The 23,529-nt window shown below is 37.1% G+C and overlaps 1 protein-coding gene across 6 annotated transcripts in view; it reads right to left on the reverse strand.

Moving 5' to 3' along the window:
• ANK2 (ankyrin 2) overlaps positions 1 to 23,529 on the reverse strand; it is a 337,224-nt gene that overhangs the window by 230,675 nt on the left and 83,020 nt on the right. For 2 of the 6 annotated variants that reach the window (XM_063310222.1, XM_063310217.1), the window contains exon 1: positions 3,652 to 3,822. The exons of 2 other annotated variants lie outside the window; for them this stretch is intronic. In XM_063310222.1, coding sequence (XP_063166292.1) covers positions 3,652 to 3,735 — 84 coding nt within the window. In that variant the 5' untranslated portion in view covers positions 3,736 to 3,822. Of the gene's footprint in view, positions 1 to 3,651; positions 3,823 to 23,529 lie in introns of those variants that run through there. 2 more of the 6 variants (XM_063310239.1, XM_063310235.1) reach the window with 1 other exon arrangement.

Genomic DNA, 23,529 nt, shown 5'->3' on the forward strand with positions numbered 1-23,529 from the left:
GCACTGCAGCAACCCAGAACACCAGAAAAAGGAAACAGACTGCCTATACAACATCTTCCAACAAAATGGATACCCACACGACTTTATCAAAAAGTGCCTGACCATTCAACCAACTACAGTACAATCAACACAAGCTATGAAAAGGATAATGCTACCATACATCAAAAATATCTCAGAAACAACCAACGGATTATTACAACCACACAGCATCACCATAGTACACAAACCAACTAAAGCCCTTCAAAACATCTAAAGTAAACCGAAAGACCCAGTAGCCCAAGAATAAAAAAACAGGAGTCATCTACAACTACAATGTAAGGACTGTAACAGCCACTATGTAGGACGGCCAGGCAAAAGACTAGCAGAGTGCATCCATGAACACCAGCTAGCAGTCAGAAGACACAATGAAAACTCAACCTCACAACACATGGACTCAACCATACTTTCAACTGGGAAACTGTGAGCATCCTAGAACAAGCCAAATTCAAAAACACTAGGGAATCCCTGGAAGCTTAACATTCAGACAAATCAGCCATCAATAGAGACAAACAGATAAACCACTTTTACACACCATTCAAAAGAGACAATACGAAAACTAAGAAGGAAACAAAAAGACCAGAATGCATCCTCTCCAGCAACCAACACCCAAATAAGCAGGGATTAACACCAGACAAACAATCAAGCAGAAAACAATATCCTATCAAGAAACTATCAAGGAGAAAACCACACACCCACCAAAACTAGCAGGACAAGCAACTGTATATAAACAGGGAGCAAACCCCACACTCACTCGCACTGATGATGTTACCTAGTCAGGTAATGAAATATCTGCAAGCAAACAACCGAACTCAGAGAGCACCAAGGACTCCAGCTGTTACCCTCTTTGGACTTAATGTATGCATTGTTTCACTCTCCAGCTAAGGAGTTGAATAAACACTTTTTTCTCATTAAATACGACATTATTATGCTTATTAGTTTTAAAACACACAGACACACAAACATTTGTACTTTCAGGACAAAATTCAGGGTTAAAAGAAACAATAGTTAGCACTAATATTACCCTGAAATAGCAAATTGTGCAATCTCAAATGTCATCTTAGGTTAGAGAGGGCACAGAGCAGGTGCAGGTTAAAGGTGTAACTCAGAGTTACAGAATGTGTGGCTCACCAGATATTGGTGAGTTCCAACTTCCATCAGACCTAGCCAGCACAGCCAAGGTTGAAGGATGATAGGAGTTTCTGCCCAATAACATTTGGAAAGATAAACATTTCTGATTTAATCTGTCCTAATCATATATAATATTATAATGGCATGTAGGAATGCCCTGGGGAGACAAGAGGACAAGCCATGTGGGGGGAGAGACCTACTTTCAGACTTGCAAGTTTCTGTTAATGTAACCTTACAATAAAGTAGAAATAGTCGTCTGAGCATGCTTCTTGTCTGGACTACCTCACAAGGCTGACAAATATATATGAATATATTAACGTCTGAAATATTCTAGCCTGATAAGCATGCACTCTAACTGGAAACTTTAACAACCTGTTGCTAGGCAGCTTTGGAAAGTCCACTTTTGTAAGCAGACATTTTAACAAGAAATACATGCACTCCCCAACATGAACTACAGTCTCAAATGGAGTCTTGTTTTGTATTTCTTTTTACCTTCTGTCTTGGAATGTTATTGGGGTGTTTTCAGGGCAGTCAAAAAAGTCATGATGGCATCCATAACTGCATGATTGAAACCCCACCCTTTTTAGTGTGTGTTGCACATCAAATCGGAACAACCTTTACAATAATTGTAGGAAACATGATATAGAGTCCACTGGAATTGGGCAGCCGACAAATTTAAATAATAATAATTTACAAATAATATAGTTGCACCCTTTGAAATATAACTATTTATTTCTCCAGGCATTTACAGCATTTTGACACAGCTAAAGAATATACTTTGTTAGCACCTTTGAACTGACTGATGCTTAAATGTCAAGTGCAAAGTTGTATGCCTAAAATTATCAGGAACAATAATGAAAAAGAATACCTATTTAGTATAGATAGTAAACCCCACTTGGATTATTAAGGACCATTCTCAACTGCTGAGATTACCAATGTACTTTAAGATAAATCGGAATCCAGTTTCTATAAAGGGGTGATCCTGTAATTTGTTACAATGTGAGATAAATATATTTTGCTTAGATGTGAAAGCCAGTAATTTTGTGGATTACTACAACAATTTCACTACACAGCAAGGTGGAGTCACAATATCTTTGCCACTATTTTTTTAAAGCTGGATTAAAAACATTTCCATTTATTTATATTTAAATATCTATTTAGAAAGGTGATACTGTACATAGCCATGGAAAATTTTTCCTTCACATTTTCAAGCGTTTTGACAGTTTTGTTCTTATACCCTGATGTACTGAGTTTCTATCAAGTTGCTATTTAATACAGAGGTTCATGTTTTGGAAACCTATGTTACAGCATTGTGAAAATTCTACACAGGCATTCAAGAGATAACTTCAAGACGTATCAGTGATTATTTGCTGCATTTTTCCCCCTTGGGCTATACAGTCTCTACCCAAATATAGCATCTTCTTCATCAAGATATACCTATCGAGTTTTCACTATAGCTACTCTTGTAATAAGTATTACAAAGTGATGGCAGTATGCAACCTGATATTTATTCTGAAGTCACTTTTCAGTTTTGCACTTGCAGTCTTTGTTTACAAGCCAATAAACAATCATATAGATGAAACTGGTTTGGAAGTAACTGAATGTGAGGACAGATGAATATGTGGAAAGATTAATTTAATTATACTGGGCATATAATCCTAGTCAGAAGGATCTGGAAATCAGCCTCACCAAATACATTTGCTTCTGAGTAAAAACGCATCTCTACTTGTAGCCTGAAAATCCTTTAATAAATGCACCTTTTTTCCTGAAGAGATGCTGGCTGAAAAGCTGGGTGTGGCCATGTATTATATTAGCCTGCTATCACCAGCATTTAGATCTGAAAAAAGGGAAGAGTTTTTTTAGCTCTCTGTAGTTTTATCTGCTTGATTAAACATATGTAAAATAAATCTCAAAGGTAATACCTGCTGTCAAATACAGAAAAAACAAGGTGAATGCCATGCCCAACCATTCATTGACAGTATTCTCCATCACAACCATATTATCTTCTTAAAAAAACAGAGCATGATACCATGAAAGTGACATTGCAAGGCATAACAATAGTAATTGAAGAAAACAGGCAGCAATGTGTTTTTTAAAAAGCCTTTTGTTCACTGCCCATTGGGATTAATGTTTGCATTGTCTAACATTTAAAGACACTCAAAAACCTGTGTTCTTTATCAGCAAATTAGCTATTTATCAGCACTGACAACAAATTGCTACTACAACCTTTACACACCAGAGACTTCTACCCGCCATAATGCCTTTAATGATTAAACCACTGTAGCTGCTTCCTGTTTGCAAAATATCAGACGGAACCATCAACCAAAAACATAACCACGTTTTACATAGCATGAAAAGCACTAATGATATGAAAATACAAAGGCTGAAGGGCTGCTGGTCCCTACACCTTCGTTCTTAAGACTTCAGACCACTCCTACTGCCTGACTGTTCCATCACACATCTTGCTGTTCCCGTCTACGTTACCTTCTTGGGTCTTTTCTTCCTCTGATTACTTCCATTATACTTCTCCCCACCATCACTCTTCTGAGCTGCATCCTCATTCATCATTTTGAATCGTTCTTCAGAGCAAAGAGCTCTGCCATTAAACCCTTGCAAACATACAGACTATCAGCAAATATGTCACTTACTGGATAAGAGGAGGGGTGGGTAGAGGGGGAGGGAGGGAGGGAGGAGGGAGGGACGGAGACGTGAACATGATGACGTTGCTATGGTAGCAGCTACCACAACTGTTTATCTGACTGCATTGTTAAATCTGATTTATCCAATTAGCATAGATTTTGGTTATCTCACAATACAAAATGTTTGAATTGAAAGTACAGAGTCCAGAATGGAATGTGAGAAATAAGTGTTATGACCTATGCAATTACAACAGAGGTAAAGAAAGAGATAGAGAAATATACAGATAAATATGACAGAACCTTCATACAAATCTGTTACAATTCTTAGGTCACTATAGCAACTTCTCTCTTTTCTGTAAGATAAATTAAATATTTACTATATTTTCCTTTAATTTACCAGCTAAAAACTAAATTTGCTACAGTATTATTCCCTTTTGTATGAAATAACTTTTAGTACATTAAATTTCTAATATATTAGTAGAACTGGTATTCCATAAGTTTTTTATCTTAGCACATGATTGGAGTAATTATTTTATTTTTAAGTCTTTTAAATCCCACATTAAGCAATTACAATCTGTGCTTCCTCCAAGATTAAAATAATACGGGAAGCAGACTTTTACTCCTAGGATACTTTTTTCATTCTATTTTAGCAAAGGAATAATTACTGGAAAATCTGCATCCAATCCAATTTGTTGTACTGGAATTGCAGTTTCTATGGCCTTCCAGAAACCTGGTTAGAAATTCTGGAAGATGCCAGAATTAAAGTGGAAGTTGTTTTGTTGAAGAAAGCTTCTCTAATAGCTTCTGCTATTGTACTCAATAGCCAATTTCTTTTTGAACTTGGTAGTACCTCTCCAGATCTGTACTTGGTTACATCAAGATAAGTTAAACATTCAGAGAAGCAAATCTACATTGATCCAATTCTAAATCACTGCAATCTGTAGCAATGTGTCAGTCCTTCAAGGTAGACCAGACTAGAAAACTGAAGTTACAAATGCTAATACTACTTTTATCATAAGATTACGGTAACAGAATCTTGCACGTCTGAATACACTTTCCCTCTCCCTTCCTTTATCTTGTGTGACCTAGAGGGGTTCACATCTGAGATACTTCGTCAAATTATATTTCTGCCCTGACTCAGATATCTGACCATTGTCTTGGTTGTAGCTCTTCCTCCTGTTCCTCAAGGTTATTCCTTCTTTCCATTACACAATGTTAACAGGTTCTCTTTACTTTCCATCAGCTTAAAGCCATATTGAGAATTCTTCTATTGGCACTTTTGGATCTACAATATTTTTGTATATTTGCCTAATACAAAAGAATTCAGACTGGCTGACCATACGTACCGTTTTGAATGGGACAGTCTCGTTTTTTTTTAACATTTCCCAACCGTCCCGTCATTTTAATGTAAATATCAGTTTTGTCCCATTTTTTTTAACCGCCTATCAGCACGTGTGTTAGGTGAGCTGAGAGGCAGGCCAAACAACAGGAGGTGCAATTGGCTCACGTGCGAAAACAGCGGGAGAATCGCGCCAATAAAAGGAAGCCGACGCTGGAGCAGGTTGCCAGAGACAACCATTCCAGCAAGCCCACGCTGATGACCTAAGACTCTGCGCCAGAACCTCTTTCGCAGCCCTGCCCTGCTGCCACAACGGAGCCCACTCCAGAGCCCTGCCTGACTGCTGCGCTGGAGCCTGATCACAGACTGCATAACCTTGTTGCGCCAGACACCAGCTGCTTACCCTGCCTTGCTGCTGTGCCTGAACTTGCCATTGAGCCTTGTCTTGCTGCTGTACCCAATCTTGCCTCTCTGCCTTGCCCTGCTGCCACGTGGGATGCCACCGCTGAGCCAGAGTTTGCTGCTGGGACTTGTCTCGGTGCCATGCCCAATCTTGCCTCCCGGCCTTGCCGCCACATAAGACTCTGAGTCTGAGCCTTGTCTGGCAGTTGCGCCCATGGACTTGCCTTGCCCTGTCTTGCGATCACACGCATGCCTTCCACGCCTGACTGCCCCTTGCATTGGGAAACAACACCACAGGGACTGATACAGAATATTATGTAAGTTTAACCCTGTCCCGTTTTTGCATCCCAATGTCCCGTTTTTGTCTCAAGGAAATATGGTCACCTAATTCAGATGCATGTTTGGAAACCTCATTTTTGCAAAGACTTTTTCATTAATATCATTAGTAGTGTAGCAGCTCATAATGCCAACTCTCATACTAAAGTAAATGGGAAATTTAATGGAGCAAGTGCTCCATCTTGCATCAGAGTGAATGTCCAAGTAATTAGCCAATTGAAACTGATTGTATGTTTTCATCCTTTTAGACTAAGCATATTTTTAATATAAATATTGTAGGCAAAACAAAACAGCTTCCATATATATTAACTTTTTTCTCTAACTTTTTAGGGTTAGGGTTTTCTCTAACTTTTTAAATTGTGGATTACATATACTAAAAATTAGGTCTACAAAAAGCATCACAGAAAATGTTTGGTGAACATACATCTTAATGGCATTCTACATGGAAGTGCTTAAAGATTAATTTATGTCCCATAGTCTCCCTAATCTCAAGACCAAAACTAAAACATCTGCAAAAGAAATGCAGATTAATGGAAAATACTGAAACATAACATTACCAGGTCCTGCTGTGCTGCATGATTGTGAGAGAGGGGGGTATTCCTGTGAGGGATGACCAAATGATGCCAGGAGTATATGCGCCTGCTAGGTCATCCAAGGTGGGAAGGTCATCCCAGTGTTCCAGCTAAGCAAGCAGGTAACTATATCAGGCAGCAGCAATATAGGAATACTTTAGTGACAAGATAAGAAGAGGAGATTGATGAGTTGTATGCTCATGTTCAATTTGAAATTGACAAAACATGCAAGCAAGATATGCTGCTTGTGGTTGGAATGCCAAAGTTGGAAATATTAAGGAAGAAAATGGAGATGGCCTGTATGGCCTAGGAAACTGAAATGAAGCAAGAGAAAGATATCAATCTCTGCCAATCCAGATAACTGTTCATTACTATCACAGTTTTCAAACTACCAAAAAGATGCCTATACATATGGACATTGCCAGATGGGGGATACAGAATACAAATTGACTGTATTATACAGATGAAGTATATAGAAATCAAATTGACTATATTATTGGTACAAAGAGGTGGAAGAGCTCAGTTATATCAGCAAAGATGTGGCTGGGGGTGACTATGGAAAGGATCACAAATTGTGGAGTCCTTGGTGCTCTCTGAGCCTTGTTGTTTTCTTGCAGACGTTTCACTGCCAGACTGGCAACATCTTTAGTGCGAAGAGGGAGTGGGCCTTGCTCTCAGTGTATATACAAATTGTGGGAACTGCCAAGAAGAGATGAGAGACAAGAGAGGAGAGGAGAGGAGAGGAGAGGAGAGGAGAGGAGAGGAGAGGAGAGGAGAGGAGCCAAAGCCAAGACAGACAAAGATCTCAGGAAGGAATTTAACAATGAATTTCAGAGAGCTGTTAGAAGAGACAAGTAGTAGTAGTTCATCTACATCTGTAAAGATATTGAAGAAGAAAAGATACATGGAAAAACAAGGAAAATCTTCCAAAAGATTTATGAACTCGGAGGATGATTCCAAACTTGAATTGTTAGGCTGAAGGATGCCAATGGACAAACATTAACTAATTCAAAGAAGATCAGAGATGGTAGGAGTATACTAAACTTCTATACAGTAGAGATGTCAACAAGCAAAATACTTAGGAGATATTATATTCCCTACTTTCAGGAACTTCAAATACTAAGAGATGAACTTATATCAGCACTTTGGTCATTAACAAATTGGAAGGCTACAGGAACTGATAGAATATCTAAAGAAATACAGCAAGCAACAGAAAAAAGAATCAGTAAAGATTCTAATGAAGCTTTGCCAGTATATCTTGAGAATGACTTCATCCCAACAGATTAGAAGATGTCAATCTACATATCAATACTAAAGGAGGTAGACTTAAACAGAGTGTGCAAACTATTTTACAATATTCTTAATTTCACATGATAGCAAAGTAATATTTAGAATAATCTAACACAGATTAGAGCCCTATATAGAAAAAGAGATGCCAAATGTTCAAAGTGGCTTTAGAAAAGGTGAGGAATAAGGCACATCATTGCTGATGCATTCTGGATAACTGAGAAAGCCAAAGAATACCAAAAAGAAGGCAATATGTGTTTCATTGATTATAGATAGATCTTTGATTGTATCGATCATGCCAAGCTGTGGAATGTGCTTAGAGAACTGGGAATCCCAGAATATCTCATTGTCCTCATCCAAAACCTATACACATGCCAGGAAGCCACAGTACAGAACATGGTGGAACAGATTCCAGGTTAGCAAAGAAGCAAGATAAAGCTGTATACTCTCATCTTATTTATTCAACTTTATGAAGAATATATATTGAGGGAAGCTGGACTGGAAGAACATTAGTGTGGTTTTAAAACTGAAGAAGACACTTCAATAACCTGCACTATGCTGATGACACTACTCTGATAGTCAAAAAAATGCAAATGATCAGCATGTACTAGTGACAAAAATCAAGGAGCACAGTGAAAAAAGAGATTAAGATTAAATATAAAGAAGACGAAATTATTGACTACAGCAGCCAAACTTAGAACTGATAATGGTGATACTGAAGTAGTGGATAGCTTCTACCTTTAGGATCAGCTATCAACAATAAAGGAACAAGCAGTCAAGAAAAACACCACGGACTAGCATTTGGTAGAATAGCCATGAAAGCTTTAGAAAAGATATTCAGATGCTGGGATTTGTCTATACCTACAAAGATCAGAATCATGGAGGCAATGGTTTTCCCTGTAATACTCTATGGAAGCAAAAGTTGGACTTTAAAGAAGCAAGACAGAAAGAGTTGATAGTTTTGAACTTCGGTGTTGGAAAATATTGTTGAGAATACAGTGGTTAGTCAAGAAAACAAACAAATGGATCACTGAAGAAATCAACTCAGAGTTCTCACTTGAGATACAAATGACCAGGCTAAATTATCCTACTTTAGACACATGATGTGAAGACTTTGTTCTCTAGAGAAGGTTCTAATACTGGGAAGGGTGGAAGGAAAGAGAAGAGGATGATCAGCAGCAAGATGGATTGATTCAGTTACATTCACGTTTGGTTCACTGTTGGAAGACCCAAAAGACCAGGTTAGGGACAGATTTCATGGAGAAAATCTATCTATGTGGTTGCCAAGAGTCGACACCAACTTGGTGGCACATGATCATAACTTTCCCAAAGAAAACTTTGAATAAATATATTTTTTATTATTTTTCTGAAAAGATGAAGTTAGTCTCTCCCTTCATAACATTTTTGTTTATAATATTAAACATAATTTAGTATAAAAGAATAGGCCATGCCCCAATTTCACACTGCAACATACGAAAAATTCACCAAAAAATTCTCTTTTGATATACATGCATAAACACAAATAAAGACTATTTTTTACCCATCAAATTGAATTCATTTTAAAAATGCATAAGAGGTTTTCAGCGCAGCATTATATCGGAATATATAATATCTTCAAACATACTCTCTTTAAATTCTCTCTAAAGTACCTTATATATTTAAAACAATTGTCAAGTTGTAGGCATCTGTTGCTACTCATCATGATACCAAAATAACAAAGCATACATCCTAATGTCACAATACAAGCTCTGTCCATTCATGCTTGTGATGTTGCTTGCAAGTATGTAAGGAGCAGAGTTTGTATCACAATGTTGTGACACGTTTCATCATTTGCCTCCTTTGATCTTTTCCTGCAGATTCCCTTGAATAAATTTTACAATATCAATAAATAAATATCATCAACCATCATAAATATCATCAATATTTATCATCAAATATCATCAATATCATCAACCGTCAGGTCCCACCCATTAACAGTTTTAAATGCCTTTCTAAAACTTTAAAACTTGACTAGTAACACAAATGTCAATTATTATAGGACTATTGTCTGCCAAGAAAATGTTGCAAAAGCAGCATCCCTCCAAAGGGTCAGACATGACTCGATGCTTGCACAGGGGACCTTTCACCTTTCAGTGTTAATGGTCTCTAAAGGGTCATACAGTCAACAACTTGTACATTACTGTACTCCATTTTAAATTAGCTACAAGAGAGTATTGCCAAAAGCAGCTTTGCTGCCAGATTTTGGTCTAGCTCTAGAGCATTTTGCAATAATGTAAATTAGCAACTATGACAGCTTTCACTATTGTGGCAACCATCCCTTCAGCTACCAGGTCAGGAACAACTGGCTAAATGCACTCTCAGACACCAATGCCACCTGGGCTTTGATTGACAGAGCTTAATACATGAACATATCAAGGCTGCCACATCTTATTCAGAAACAAGAGACCTATCTAATTTCTGGCCTTATGAGCAACCAGTCAGCAATGCCTCTATTTTGTGGAGAATCATATTCAAGGGCTGCAATCCTACATAGTATTTTGCAATTAAACCCCAATCTATATACTGTAGTTCTACTATGTATTACAAACATAAAATAGCTCTTTTAATACATACATACATACATACATACATATATTCCTTCTGTACAGTAGCTAAAAAATTATTTGAAACAATAATCACTGACACTGGTTGACATGTTACACAAACGTTACACTAAGATGTTATAAATAAACTATTTATACTTCTATTAATCAGTGTATGCATGAATAGCACATTTTTCCATTAGCCCTTCCTGATCTGTTTATAGATCAAATCCATTTTCTTACTCATCAATACAAACTGTATTTACTGATTTTGCCTGTCTAATTAACAGAGTCACAAGAATAATTGTGTAAAAGTATTTCAAACTCCTGACTTATTACATATCTTGTTCTAATATTATTAAACTGCAAAAGGTGTCATGTTCACTGATTCAATGTAGTTTATACATCGTAATGTTTCACATGCCATGGCGCTGACGCGCGTTTCTGTTTGGGAGAGAGCTGCTGTGAGACCTTGTACCAAGCTCTGTATGTGAAATTAGTACAATGGAATGTGTTTGGGTTATTTTCTCTGCTCAAGGACTTTTCCCACAGACCATCAGAAACCATTAGGAGCACCTGGGATTGTGAACTTGAGAAGACTCTGCGGGGGGAGGGATTTCATTTGCACGTCATGGAATTTTGGAGACTTTTTGGAAGAAAAATTGGAAGAAAATTAGCATTTTAAACTGTATATTTAAGAAAATGACAGTAATTAAAATAGTGGTAGGAAAAAAATAAACAAGAAAACTCCATAGATATTGCTCAAATTACCTCCAACTTTCTTAATTGGTCTGTTTTCCACTACATCCATATATCTCACAAAAGATGCCATAAAGACCATCTCAAAAATACTCATAGATCTCCCAAAATTTCAAAATAGGTTTGGTTTTTAACAGCTGTATTTTTATTTTTAAAAAATGGGAGACCAACATTATTAACTTTACACCAGCAAGCAATATCCTGGCATAACTCAACACTAACATGTGAAGACCCAATTCACATGACCCAATTGTCATGTTTCAAGAACCTCATCAGTACTTCTGTCCTAACAGCCAGGAACCACGCTGAGACAAGGAACAGGTCTCTAGTGTTTTATTGCTGCTACATAACAGGAAAATCCTAACAAACTGAAGAAGCGTGGGAAAAACCCAGACATATAAACCCCAAAGGTTAAGGCGGGCCCGATCTGTGTCTCTTGGAATGGCTACCTAATTCCTCAGTGCTACGTGCTTTACAGCCTGGATGGGAGCCCCCTGCTCGCCATCCTTACTCATGACAACTTCTAAGAATGTACAGATAGTCCTTGCTTAACGACCATAGTTGGGACTGGAATTTTGGTTGCTAAGCAAAGTGGTCATTAAGTGAATCCAATCCAATCTATGACCTTTTTGGTGGCGGTCGTTAAGTGAATCACGCAGTTCCCTATTGATTTTGCTTGCCAGAAGCTGGCCAGGAAGGTCGAAAATGGCAATCACATGACCACAGGATGCTGCAATGGTCATAAATGCAAACTGTTTGCCAAGCACCCAAATCATGATCATGTGACTGTGGGGACACTGCAACAGTCTTAAGTGTGAGAACCAGTAATAAGTCAGTTTTTCAGCACCATCATAAGTCTAAACCATCACTAAACAAATGAATGTTAAGTGAGGACTACCTGTAATCTGCTGTGGACATCCACATTTTCTATCCTTCCCAACCATTCTTTTTTCCTTGGATTTTGAATCATTTTGTTTGATGAGGAATTCTGGAAAATTTGCAATTATTCTGCAAAACTTTAAAATATTTTCTCAATGAGGATTTTACTCTTGTGAAAACTCCCTTAAAGAAGTTGTAGGGGAGAATCTGAGAAAACGAAGAGACTCCTCTAACAGTAGCTGAAGTGGACATTAGAGGGCCAAACTTGAAAAAATGCCACAAAGGAACTTTTGTGATTGGCTCTATAGGGTGGTAACACTCCTGCTCCTGAACATAATAGTCAATCTAGGCAGCAGTTTGCCTAGAGGAAATTAAAGTATATCAGGAAAACTGGACTGCAATCCTTGAACCCCAGAAGCCAAAAAATCGTACTTTAAACATGGAGCGGGAAAACCCCATTGTAAGGTGCATTGGCAGGGATGGAGCAGGGGAGGTAATGACGACATCCCTTCTCACACTGAAGGAAATGGCTGGTGGCCCACATGATGGTGGCCCTACTGATTCATAGGGAAGAACAGCCAAACCATTTGTTCTTCTCCACTCTCTGAAAGAGAAAATGGTTACTAAGACAAGTTAGTATTTAACAAAATAAAGTACTCTGCAGAATTTATCCCTGTCATCTCTTAGAAGCAGGTAGTTCCATAAGACTTTTCAATATTGGCTATTGAAAACAAAGATGGCTCAATGGAAAATAGAAAATACAGAAGGGAGACCATATGATCTACAGCTCAGCAGCAGAAGATACAGTGTTCCTGTAAACCTAAGATAATAGCACCATCCCAGATTAGACTGGAAAACATTTCTGAACATTTCTCAGCTTCTTTCCTTTCTTTCTTTAGCAGTATTGTGTAAAACTCACATTATATCAATGCTTTGTTCCATAAAATTTAATGAAATTGGTAATAAAAAAGAGAGGGAAATGCTACACAATCTTTTATTATCATGCAGTACAGAATCTAAAATCATAAGGCATGAGCCAGATTTAATTTTATTAGAGATTTGTACATGAAAGATACACATGAAAAAATATATGAAGTTAAGAAAAAGAAGCTAAAAGAAAAAGTACAAGAAACAATATAAGTAGAAAAATGAAAAAGAAAAAGATATTTAAAGAGACAAATTCCAATCTTCTTTACAGCAGTTACAAACAAACCTATTGTCTCTCCTCCCCCTTTAAGTTTACATTACATAATTCACTTCTTCCCATATTCAACCCTTTTTAATCAGCAAATCCATAAATCACCAATTCATTTCTTTCCATTTTCAGCAAAGTCCATTAGAGGTTTTCAGTCCTTTATAAAAGTACTTATTGTTTTATCCCTGATCAAACAGGACAATTTGGCCATTTCTGCAAATTCCACCATCATCACGATTCACTCCTCCATTGTGGGTATTTCAGTATTATTCCACCTTTGTGCATATAGTAGCCTCACTGCAGTTACCATATACAAAACCAGTATTCCATAACTCTTTCCTAAGTGGCTGTTCATAAGTCCCAATAAGAAAAATTCTGGTATCATCTGAATTATTAGTTTTTAGAATTCTTTGTATCATCATGTATATTTGTATTCAATATTTTTTTTTCTTTTTCACAAGTCCACCACATATGGTAAAATGTCCCTTCATGCTTTTCACATTTCCAGCATTGATTAGAAGTACTTTATATATGATAGATAATTTCTCTGGTGACATATACCAACAGTACATCATTTTATAAAAGTTCTCTCAAATTATAACACAATGTGAATTTCAGTCCTTTAATCACATTCTCTCCCATTTGTCCATCTGTATATTATAACCAAAATTCTTAGCCCATTTTATCAAGCACTCTTTAACCTTTTCTTCTTCCATTTCAAATCTCAACAAAAGTTGGTACATTTTAGCAATCACATGTTCACCATTTCTACATAATTCAATCTCAAATTCCATCTTGTGTTGTTCTATACCAGTTACCTTTTTGTCTATATTAAATCTCTCTCTTAATTGTGCATATGAGAACCATTGCAAACTAAATCCCTAACCTCTCTATACATATAACCTCCCCATGTTCTATCCTTTTTCAAAAAGAAGGAGAAAATCTAACAAAAAATTGAATGGGCAACTTCAAGCTCAGAGTGTAATAGACATAAAAGGCATACAAAAGGAATATCACAGTACAGACAGAAATATTTCCAGTTGTAAAAGAGCCATATGTTATGCCAAAGTTGCGCAATCTTCATCAATAATTGCTATAACCACAGATGGTAGAGATGACTCCTTCCAACAACACAGAGTTGTTTTCTCACAGGTGAGATTTAGAGCAAACTTTGGATATTTTATGAGGTTGTTTAAGCATACCAGTACAATTTCATATGCTGTTATGAGAAACTTCTTAATATATACAGTATTCTCCAAGCAGGCATGAATAGAATCATTATCATTTGCCCAATTCCAGCTTTCCTTTCATTCAGGATAAATCTGGGAGAAAAAAATCTCCTGCACTCAGTGATGCAACAGCTTCCTCTAATCCATGACCTCCACTAGTGCAGAACTGTCTGCCACAGCCCCACCTTTGATTTAAGAGATATAGAGACAGAAGAGCCAAAAAGAAGTTATCAGTTTTTTTTTACTCAGATCAGTACAAGGGGCTACAAACACAAGTCAAGTTTTTAAGTCTAAATTTGGACCAAGTCTCACTAAGGTTTATTGGAACGATTTCCAAAATCAGGGCAAAGCACTAAATTATGCTGATCACATTCACATTTTGTTCTTATCTCAAAAGCACCCAAAAAGTCTCTCCTGAGCTCTTGGGAATTAAAAGGATTTCCAGCTCTAACAACTGTCCATCAGATTGCTGTTTCCTTCATTTTGCTGGGAGGCTACTAACCTCTCTCCATCATCAGTGGCTGTCTTTGATGACATACATAATTGGTGTGAAGAAGGGGAGAGTAACATGTGGAGAGCAGCTAAAACCAATAAGCAGACAGAGGGCATTTGAAGTAATTAGTTCTAGTTCAAAATAGCTCTACTGGGTGTTTGGCTGTAAACCAATTGATCCATATCGTCCATACAGAGATGAAAGAGTTAATGGTGGGGTAACATTTTCACCCAAAAGCCAGAAAAGTCCTAGAGCAATATCAGAGAAACATGACTTCTACTATATAGGCATTATAATTTTGCCCCCATTTTACATTCCCCCATAAATACATGGAATAATAAGAGGCAAAGGGTCTTTGGGAAACTCCCAAACCCATTTGTGGTGGTAATAACTCTGATTAGGCCATGGTAGATAAGTGAATTTTGGAGGTGGATCCCTGGGATGGGGGATAAATAGGAAGCAACAGCCTCCCAGTCTCCTATGTAGTGGTAGGGGGCTGTCAAAAGTGTCCACTTCATACCGGAACATCCATAATGGTATGCTGTTGTATATGAGCATAAAACTGTTCCCCAAGGGAACAGGTGGCTTAGTTAACTGTGTTGTGTGATCATAACCAACATCTATTCCAATGAGCTGAAATGAAGGAAGAAATTAAAGGCAGCCTTATAGAAAGATTCCCTTTTTCAGGTTCTTCCTTCCATCAAAAAGTATTGCTTGGCAGCAACCATTGTACCAAGGAGAATGGGAAGCAGAGGTATCATCTGAGAGACTATTTGCTTATCCCTGTTTGGTTCCACACTTGCTGACTTTTTTCCATTTGCTTGTTTTCTAAAATTTATATCCTGCCCAATTTCTAAGACTTTGGATGGCTAACATAAGATAGAAATGTGGGGGACCTATGGTTCCAGGGTGCAGTAAGGTCCACGGGAATAGGGCCACCAGTAAAAAGACTTGTTTGTTTCCACCCCTTCTCTCCCAAGGGGATGAACTCTAAGAACCTCTTCCTGAGCTGATCAATGTTATTATTATAAATCTAGAGATAACAAGTTGCTAGCAATGTTTACTGAGGATCTTCTTAAAAATACTGAGTCAGTTCTGAACTGAGATGAGAGAACTTCAACATAATACCATTACAAAAAAAGAAGTTTGGCAGTTTGGTTCAATTCTGTTCTAGTTCAAAAGCAGCCCAGCATCCAGTTTTCTGCAGTGCCTGCACACACTCTTTCAGTGACACTTCCTAAAATATGGAGATTCAGTCCTCTACCACTGCCAGGGTAAACAACGAATGACAACAAATATATTATTATTCTTTCCAAATCCATCAAGAAATATCACCTTACTCCAGAATGACTAACATTATTGGCTAGACAAGGACCTCTTCTTTTCTTAGAAATATACTTAAAAACAAAAACTATTTCTAAAACCTGGGAAGATCTCAAGCTGCTCCAGTGAGAAAAAAATAAAATCCTACCGCTGGTTTAGTAGAGACAATAACAGGATAGGAAAGAATGGTATGTTCTCAGACACTGTTAGAACATTCTGAATGCTCTCTTCACCAACAAAAGCCTCTTTTATGAGGAAGTTGGGGAAAAAGCCTTTTATTCTCTAGACTTTGATGGAATCACAGCAGGGCAAGGGCACTGAGAAAACAAGCATTTGCTACACTGGTCAAATGGCTGTGAACTTAAGAGTTCCTCGAAGGGCTTTATCTGCATTCATTCATGATTACATGGTGTTATGGAGACCTCTAATAAAGGTTCATTTGAGATGAAGAAAAGCAAAGGTCTTTCTGTTAAAAGTTATTTAGGATTCTTGTCACATGGGTTACTAGTTGCTCCTACCAGGGTGGGCAGGATATCTGGTACCAAGGTATGTAATGGGAAAATGTAATGAGGTACAGAGTAAAATGCACATTTTATTTCTGCACACACATACCTTCGCTAGGCATGTGATAGCTATTAAGTCAAGTATTGTGCCACCTATAGGGTCCTTTTGTTGAGCTCAGTTTCACTCTTTGATCTCATTCCAAAATGCCCACATGCGTACTGTGGCTCTTACACCCTGGGGAAAACAATGCTTTTACCAGTCAACAATGGAGAAGCCCCAGGGACAGATGTCTTTCTCTTTCACTATATTCCAGCCTCTCTCATGTAGAATTTTCTGAAGACAATACTAGAGACATCTAAGTTGACAAGTTCCATCCTCACCAGTTTAGATTCAGACAAAAAAACAAATTGAGATGGCAGAGCATAGTCATTCACTTCAATGCTTTGAGATGCCCAATGGTGAGACTCAAATTAAGCATTTCCCAGAATACTCTTTTAAGACAAAAGCAATAAGATTGAGGGGATTTGTTGCAGCAAAAAGACATACTGTACATACAGAAACCAATTCTAGTAAAGGAAAAGAAAGGGAAGAATGACATTCATGAATCACAGCTTCTTTCATCAGATGTATGAATCTAAATAAGTAGATGTAAATGTACAATAGTATATGTGCCCTGAATAAAGAGATAAAGTGATGGTGATAAACAAAGGATTATTTACAAAGTTTGCTTTTGAAAGATCAAGTAAAACAAGAAATAGCTCTACTACTGTCATAGTAATCTTTGGAGGCATGATTAACACCAAATAAAATCAATTTAATAAAATTCAATCTTCATGGCTATGACTCATCCTGGGGTAACAGCCATGGACGATGAGCAGGCATAGCTAGATCAATAGTGCAGAAAAATACCTGCTCATTTTCTAATATAAATTATGCTATCAGCTGCCAACAGTGCTTTTCTGCTATTTACACAGGCAGGTCAATATATTTGCAAGGAGATTAGTAGAGTCCAATCAGACACTAAAGTGATAGTATTCAGAGATCAGCGGAGGATTTCATGCTCACAGACATTCTGTAACAGACCAAAGCCACTTAAAAAACAAAACAAACGCTTTAAAAGAATTCCCCAGTGCACATTCACTAAACTGGAATTCACTTGGAAATATGACAAGAGAACATGAAAAAGAAGACAAATAGAAGCATGTGACCTAGCGGAGAAAGAGGTTCCAGGTGACACTCAATGAAGCTCAACATCTGGTATCAGGAACTTGCTATTCAGAACAATCCATGCCCCATTCTTCCAGTTAAAGATTATGATGTAAAAAGAGAGAACAGGACCATGGAAATTAACAACTGACTATTCAGTCAGTGCCACCAGGAAGGGCTTGGGTTCCTCAGCTATGGACTATGCTACCTATATGAAGGCACTCTTGGCAAGACTGGAAAGAATGTCTTTGGCAGGTGCCTCACCAATTCATCAGGACAGCCTTAATCTAGAGGGAAAAAAATGGGGTGAGGGGGGAACAAAGATGGAAAATGCCCAGAAGTGAGCATGCTGCTAAGGGTTGGACCCTACAGTATAGGAAATAAAGAGAAGCAGTGGTTGGCAGGAAACAGTGAAGCTAGTATAGTGTATCACTCACAATCTCAGCTGTTTCTTCACCAGCTCACAAGTATGGGAAAAAACAAGGAGAACTTAAAATCCTAACCTGAAAAAATATGATACCACAGGTATCACTCAGATTCTGTGGGATGTCACGATGATTGCAACATAGCCTCCAAAGCCTACAACTTATTCAAAAGAGATGTCTCAAAAGGAAGAAGAAAGTATATGTCTATAAAGAAATTTATAAAGTGTATGGGTAAAGGGAGAGAGAACAACTATAATATTGTAGAGTTTGTATAGACTGCTAGGCAAGCAGAAGGCATGGACAAGGCCTTTATGAGCCAGATGACCAAAGTTTCAAAAGTAAGGATGGGAGATTTCAATTGCCACGGCATCTGCTGGAAATATAACTCAGTGAAGCATCTAAGTTTCATAAATTCCTGTCCTCTCTTGCTTACAATTTTATTTGTCAGAAGATGAAAAAAGAAACAAGGGATCTGCTCTCTGGAATCTAATTGTAATCACAGGGAAAGGGAATGAAACTTCGAGAGAAAATAATCATAATATCCTTGCATTCATAGTATATTTTCAGCTCCCTAATGTGGTTTATGGTTTAATGTTATATATGCTCTCAGTCAGTTGTGGTTTATTCATCAATGCAGTTAACGAAATTTAAAGTATCTATCTCAAGGAGATTATTTTGTGATGAAGGTATCTCCCCACCAGGTAAGCGTATTACTTGATCCTCACATCCTGTTACTTATAAGATCGGTTTCTAAAGGAACCCAATTACAGTTTTTGGGATATTAGTTATAACTAACATATCCTATGATATTATATGCCACAATTTCTTTTTCTGGTAATCTAAATTTTTATGGAACTATATCCAAATCGCATAAATGTTACCCCAAAATAGCTCTCATGATTAACCATTTTTCAGTCAAGAGTTCTAGTAATTTCATAGCATTTATCTCCTGCCCAGAAAGACTCCCTGACAAATAGCTCAAGAAAAAAACTAGTTTTGCTAGGAGGAAGTATGAATAGTAGACTGTGATTACTTTGTTTGAGGGGAGTTATGCTGCCTTTCCCTTTTTATCAGTCAACAATCATAATCACCCTTTTCTTCAAGAAGAATGCACTCTTCATAGACAAATGAAAAAATAAATATTTCTAGCTGTGAATTTTTCAAGCATGACAAAAATTAACCAATTAGCACATCCAAGTTCTGTGAGCAAGACCGATGTCCGACTTTTCTATTTTATATGTGCCTACAATGATTTTCACCTGAATAATTTGTCCTGGTACTTACAACAAACCACAAAGCCTCTCCAAATTAAAATATGCACACTGGCCTCCCCAGAGAGTCTATTAGGGCACAGAGATCTACTTTCAAATGTTACTGGAAGGTTATTAAGACTGATGGATACTGTAGATGCTGTACAACAGAGGCAATCAGCAGAGATTCTACATCTTGTAAGACAGGGGGATACAAAATAGCTTGTGATTCCAGCAGAAAATGCAATCAGCTGAGTTAACAAAAATAACTGCAAAACCTTTGTTGCACTTTAAAAATAATAAATGGCTTTCTATTTAAAGTTTTATAAGACTTTCTGCTGTTTCTGCTGCAAATAGGTAACATACTTAATCCATTGGCAAAGATAGCTAGTTTTCAACCACCCTATTGCAGGGCAAAAATAAATGTTCATGTGATAGAAACAGTTTACTCTCAAAGAACCAAGAGAAAAATCCTGACTAAGGTCAAAGCTATAAATACCATGCTTTGCATTCAAACACATTTTTCACATATCGTTTTTCAATTATGACGTTGCACCATTTCAGCTCAAAATGCTGCTCATCTATTTTCTTGCCGTTAACTGAATGTGGTGGGAATATAGGTTTTGCTCATGTTTTAGAGAAAGATACTTGATAAGAATCCTGGAAACTATCAACATAGGTGACTCAACACCATAGCTTTAGGACATTCATTTAGTGAATCAATTGTTTTCTTTTATCAATAGATCTCTATTCAGCAATCTCTGCTTGAATTTCTCTATAGGAAAAAGTTTTTTTAAAAAAATATTTGAATGCTTACTTCCATTCAAGTAAGCACTCTTGATCCTTTATTGACCAATTCTTGATCAATAGAATAAAATTTTATTTTCTGTATAACACTCTCTATGTTGTTGTTGAAAACTGGGATAGATGAACCAGTAACATGTCTCACTGTGAGACTGATCCTTATGTTATAAAATTTAAAATCTCATTCTTTTCAAAATTTATAATATACCAATACATGTTATGACAAGTACTTTAGAAAAGTATATAATAGAATACAGTATTCCAGACAGAGTTCTAATGAATAAGATATTCTGTTGTGCTACAGCAACATATTTTGCTTGGTTTTCATATCTAATGTATTTAACTTTTAAAAATACTTCTTTCTTGCCAGTTATTTCTGGCTTTTCTAAATGCATTTGGTTCTGTTACTAACAGATTTTGTCAAAAGTTCAGATATCTTTTTCCTTTATCAGAAATGGAATCCAGGTTGATCTGATTTGATTATGATTATTCAGCAATTTTTTTCCATCCAGCTACTTACAAAATAATTTGTTTCATATTTAAGATACATCGAATGATTATTCATTTACATCAATACAGTTAAAATCCTTGGTGTTCTGTCTGTTTCTTGTAGTGTTTCTTTCCACATATTATTTCTTTAAACATTATTGCTAAATCTAGATTTGATCTACACTGTTTGAACTGTCTCAAACTAAAACCAAAGACAAAAAACATTTGAGTTTTTAGCTGCTTTCTTTTATTTCTCTTGGGACAGTACTAAATACACCATGGGAATAGCTCCTGGTAACTAGAGTACTGAAAGACCTCAGAGAAAAGTAACTAGAATGCACCGTTTCAATGTAAATGAAGCAAAATGTTTATGCATAATTTGTGGTAAAACCTACTGTTACCTATGCCTTTATGTTAGTGCTTACTCATTACCTCTTCAACTTTGTTATCCAACTTCCTTCAGCCAATGACTCCTCAGCAGTCCTGTCAGATCCAGCATCTCTTGGTAGTCTGTACTTTTTAAGTCGGTCTACCTTTTGCTGCTCCCTCTTTGGATACTGGCATTTTTTAGGCTGAACAGAGCATGCTCTATCTGTGAGTTGGTCTGCTGGGTCTAGAGAAGGAAGGTAGAGAAGGAGTTGCCAGCTCCACATCATTGCTTAATCCTGACATGGCAGAATCTGCTTGCTGGGTGGCCTCTTTCTGGGCTACTTCCTCATCTGAGAATGGCTCTTGAAGCCAAGTTATGGTCCATATTTTAGAAATTACAGTAATTTAGAAAAAAAAAGTAATACAAAAGTAGTTTTGTAACAATGAATATCTATAAGAATTTTTAAAATACTATTAAAAATGCCCTGGTTCTGTGTTCAACTTCTTTGTTAACCATTTGCTAACATTTTATTTATTTATTTAAATTTGTTTTGTTATAGCCGCCCAAGTCCAGCAGACCCTCGGTGGTGTACAAAACCACAAAACCATAAAAACATAAACCGCACAGACAGCCCAGACTAAAACAATCATAAAAGCAACACAAATCACAAGAGGGCCCAAAAAACTTATTAATTCATTAACCCCAGGCCTGGGACCAAAACAGGTTTTAAGAGCTTTCAGGAACCCCAGCTGAGAGTGTGTAGTTCCAGAGGTGGGAACTGTGACAGAAAAGGCATGCTTCCTTGGTCCTGCAAGATGACATTTAATGGAGGAGACCCAGAGCACAGCCACTCTGCTGGAACGTATCAACAGGTAGAGACTATTGGAGAGAAGCATTCCCTCAGATATCCAGGCTGTATGCCATATAGGGATTTATGGGTATTAATCAACACCCTGAAGTACATAAGGCTACATCCATGTTATATAGCAGCATAATATTGCATTAAACTTTAAGAAACCTTAAACTACACAGTTTAAGGCCTTGAATGATTATGTGCCATCCAGTTGGTGTAAACTCTTAATAACCACATAAATAAACCTTCGCCAGAATGCAGATACATGATTTTCTATTTATTACATAAATTTTAAAAACGCTCAACTCTGACTGACTCTGGGTGCTTAACATAATAAAAAATCAGAATAAAAAGGGGAAACAAATTATGTGTGTCCTGAAAAGCCTTATGAAACAACATTAAAAAAAAATCTTACAAGGGCTCAACCACCAACCTGGAGAATAGTCAGGTTTTCTTTTTTTATTATTTATATTTATTAAGAATTTTGAGAATAGGCAGGTTTTCAGAACATCAGAAGGATGAGAGCCATACAGGTAGTCCTCAGGTTATGACAGCAGTTGAGACTGGGAACTCCATTACTAAGTGATGCAGTTATAAAGTGCGATGCCACGTGACCACATTGCTTAGTGATGGCAATTCCAGCAGTCCCAGAAACAAAGACCATGCAGGTCATTAAGTAAGGACCTCACATGATTATGACTTCCAACTTCCTGCCGGCTTTCCCATTGATTTGCTTGTGGGAAGCAAAGAGGTAGGCACTGTAACAGAAAAAGTACGCCTCCAAGGCCCCAATAGGTAACATTGTTTAATTAAGGGGATCTGAAGTGCACAACAGCACTGCCAGCTATTACTGGACAGACAGACAGTAACAGAGTTAGGTGGTCCTTAAATCACCAGGTCCTATGGATTAACCATTCTAAAAATAAAGGTTCAGATTCAAAGAATGTATTGGTAAATATATGGATATGCTAGGCTTACTTCAAAACACAGAATATATCAATATTTTAATTTACTTGATATTATTAAAGGCAATATTCTACCTGATAAGTTAAGAAATAAAAGTACACCCGTAACACTTTTACCACATTACTATAAATATAAATGTCACTTAAACATTAAAATGCTAATAAAATATATGTCATACAATCAAGCTATAGCAGAAATATGTACTTCATATGCTGAGTCATAATTTTCTACCATGGTTAAGTCACTGCATTTCTCAATACTGAATATTTTGTTGTGATTCAAGTTGCCTGTGAAACAAAGTGGAAAGCGATATATTGGTTACCATGGTTAATGCATAGTTCTGAAATTAATCAGAAGTGTTTCAATTATTCTCTACTCCCCACCCAAAGTGTTCTATGGAACAAGATCTGAGACTCTGACCATAATCAGTACTTCCCTGATATCAGGTGAGAGAAACCAT

Source organism: Candoia aspera, chromosome 8 (genome assembly GCF_035149785.1).
Source record: "Candoia aspera isolate rCanAsp1 chromosome 8, rCanAsp1.hap2, whole genome shotgun sequence".
Taxonomy (NCBI): Eukaryota; Metazoa; Chordata; class Lepidosauria; order Squamata; family Boidae; genus Candoia; species Candoia aspera.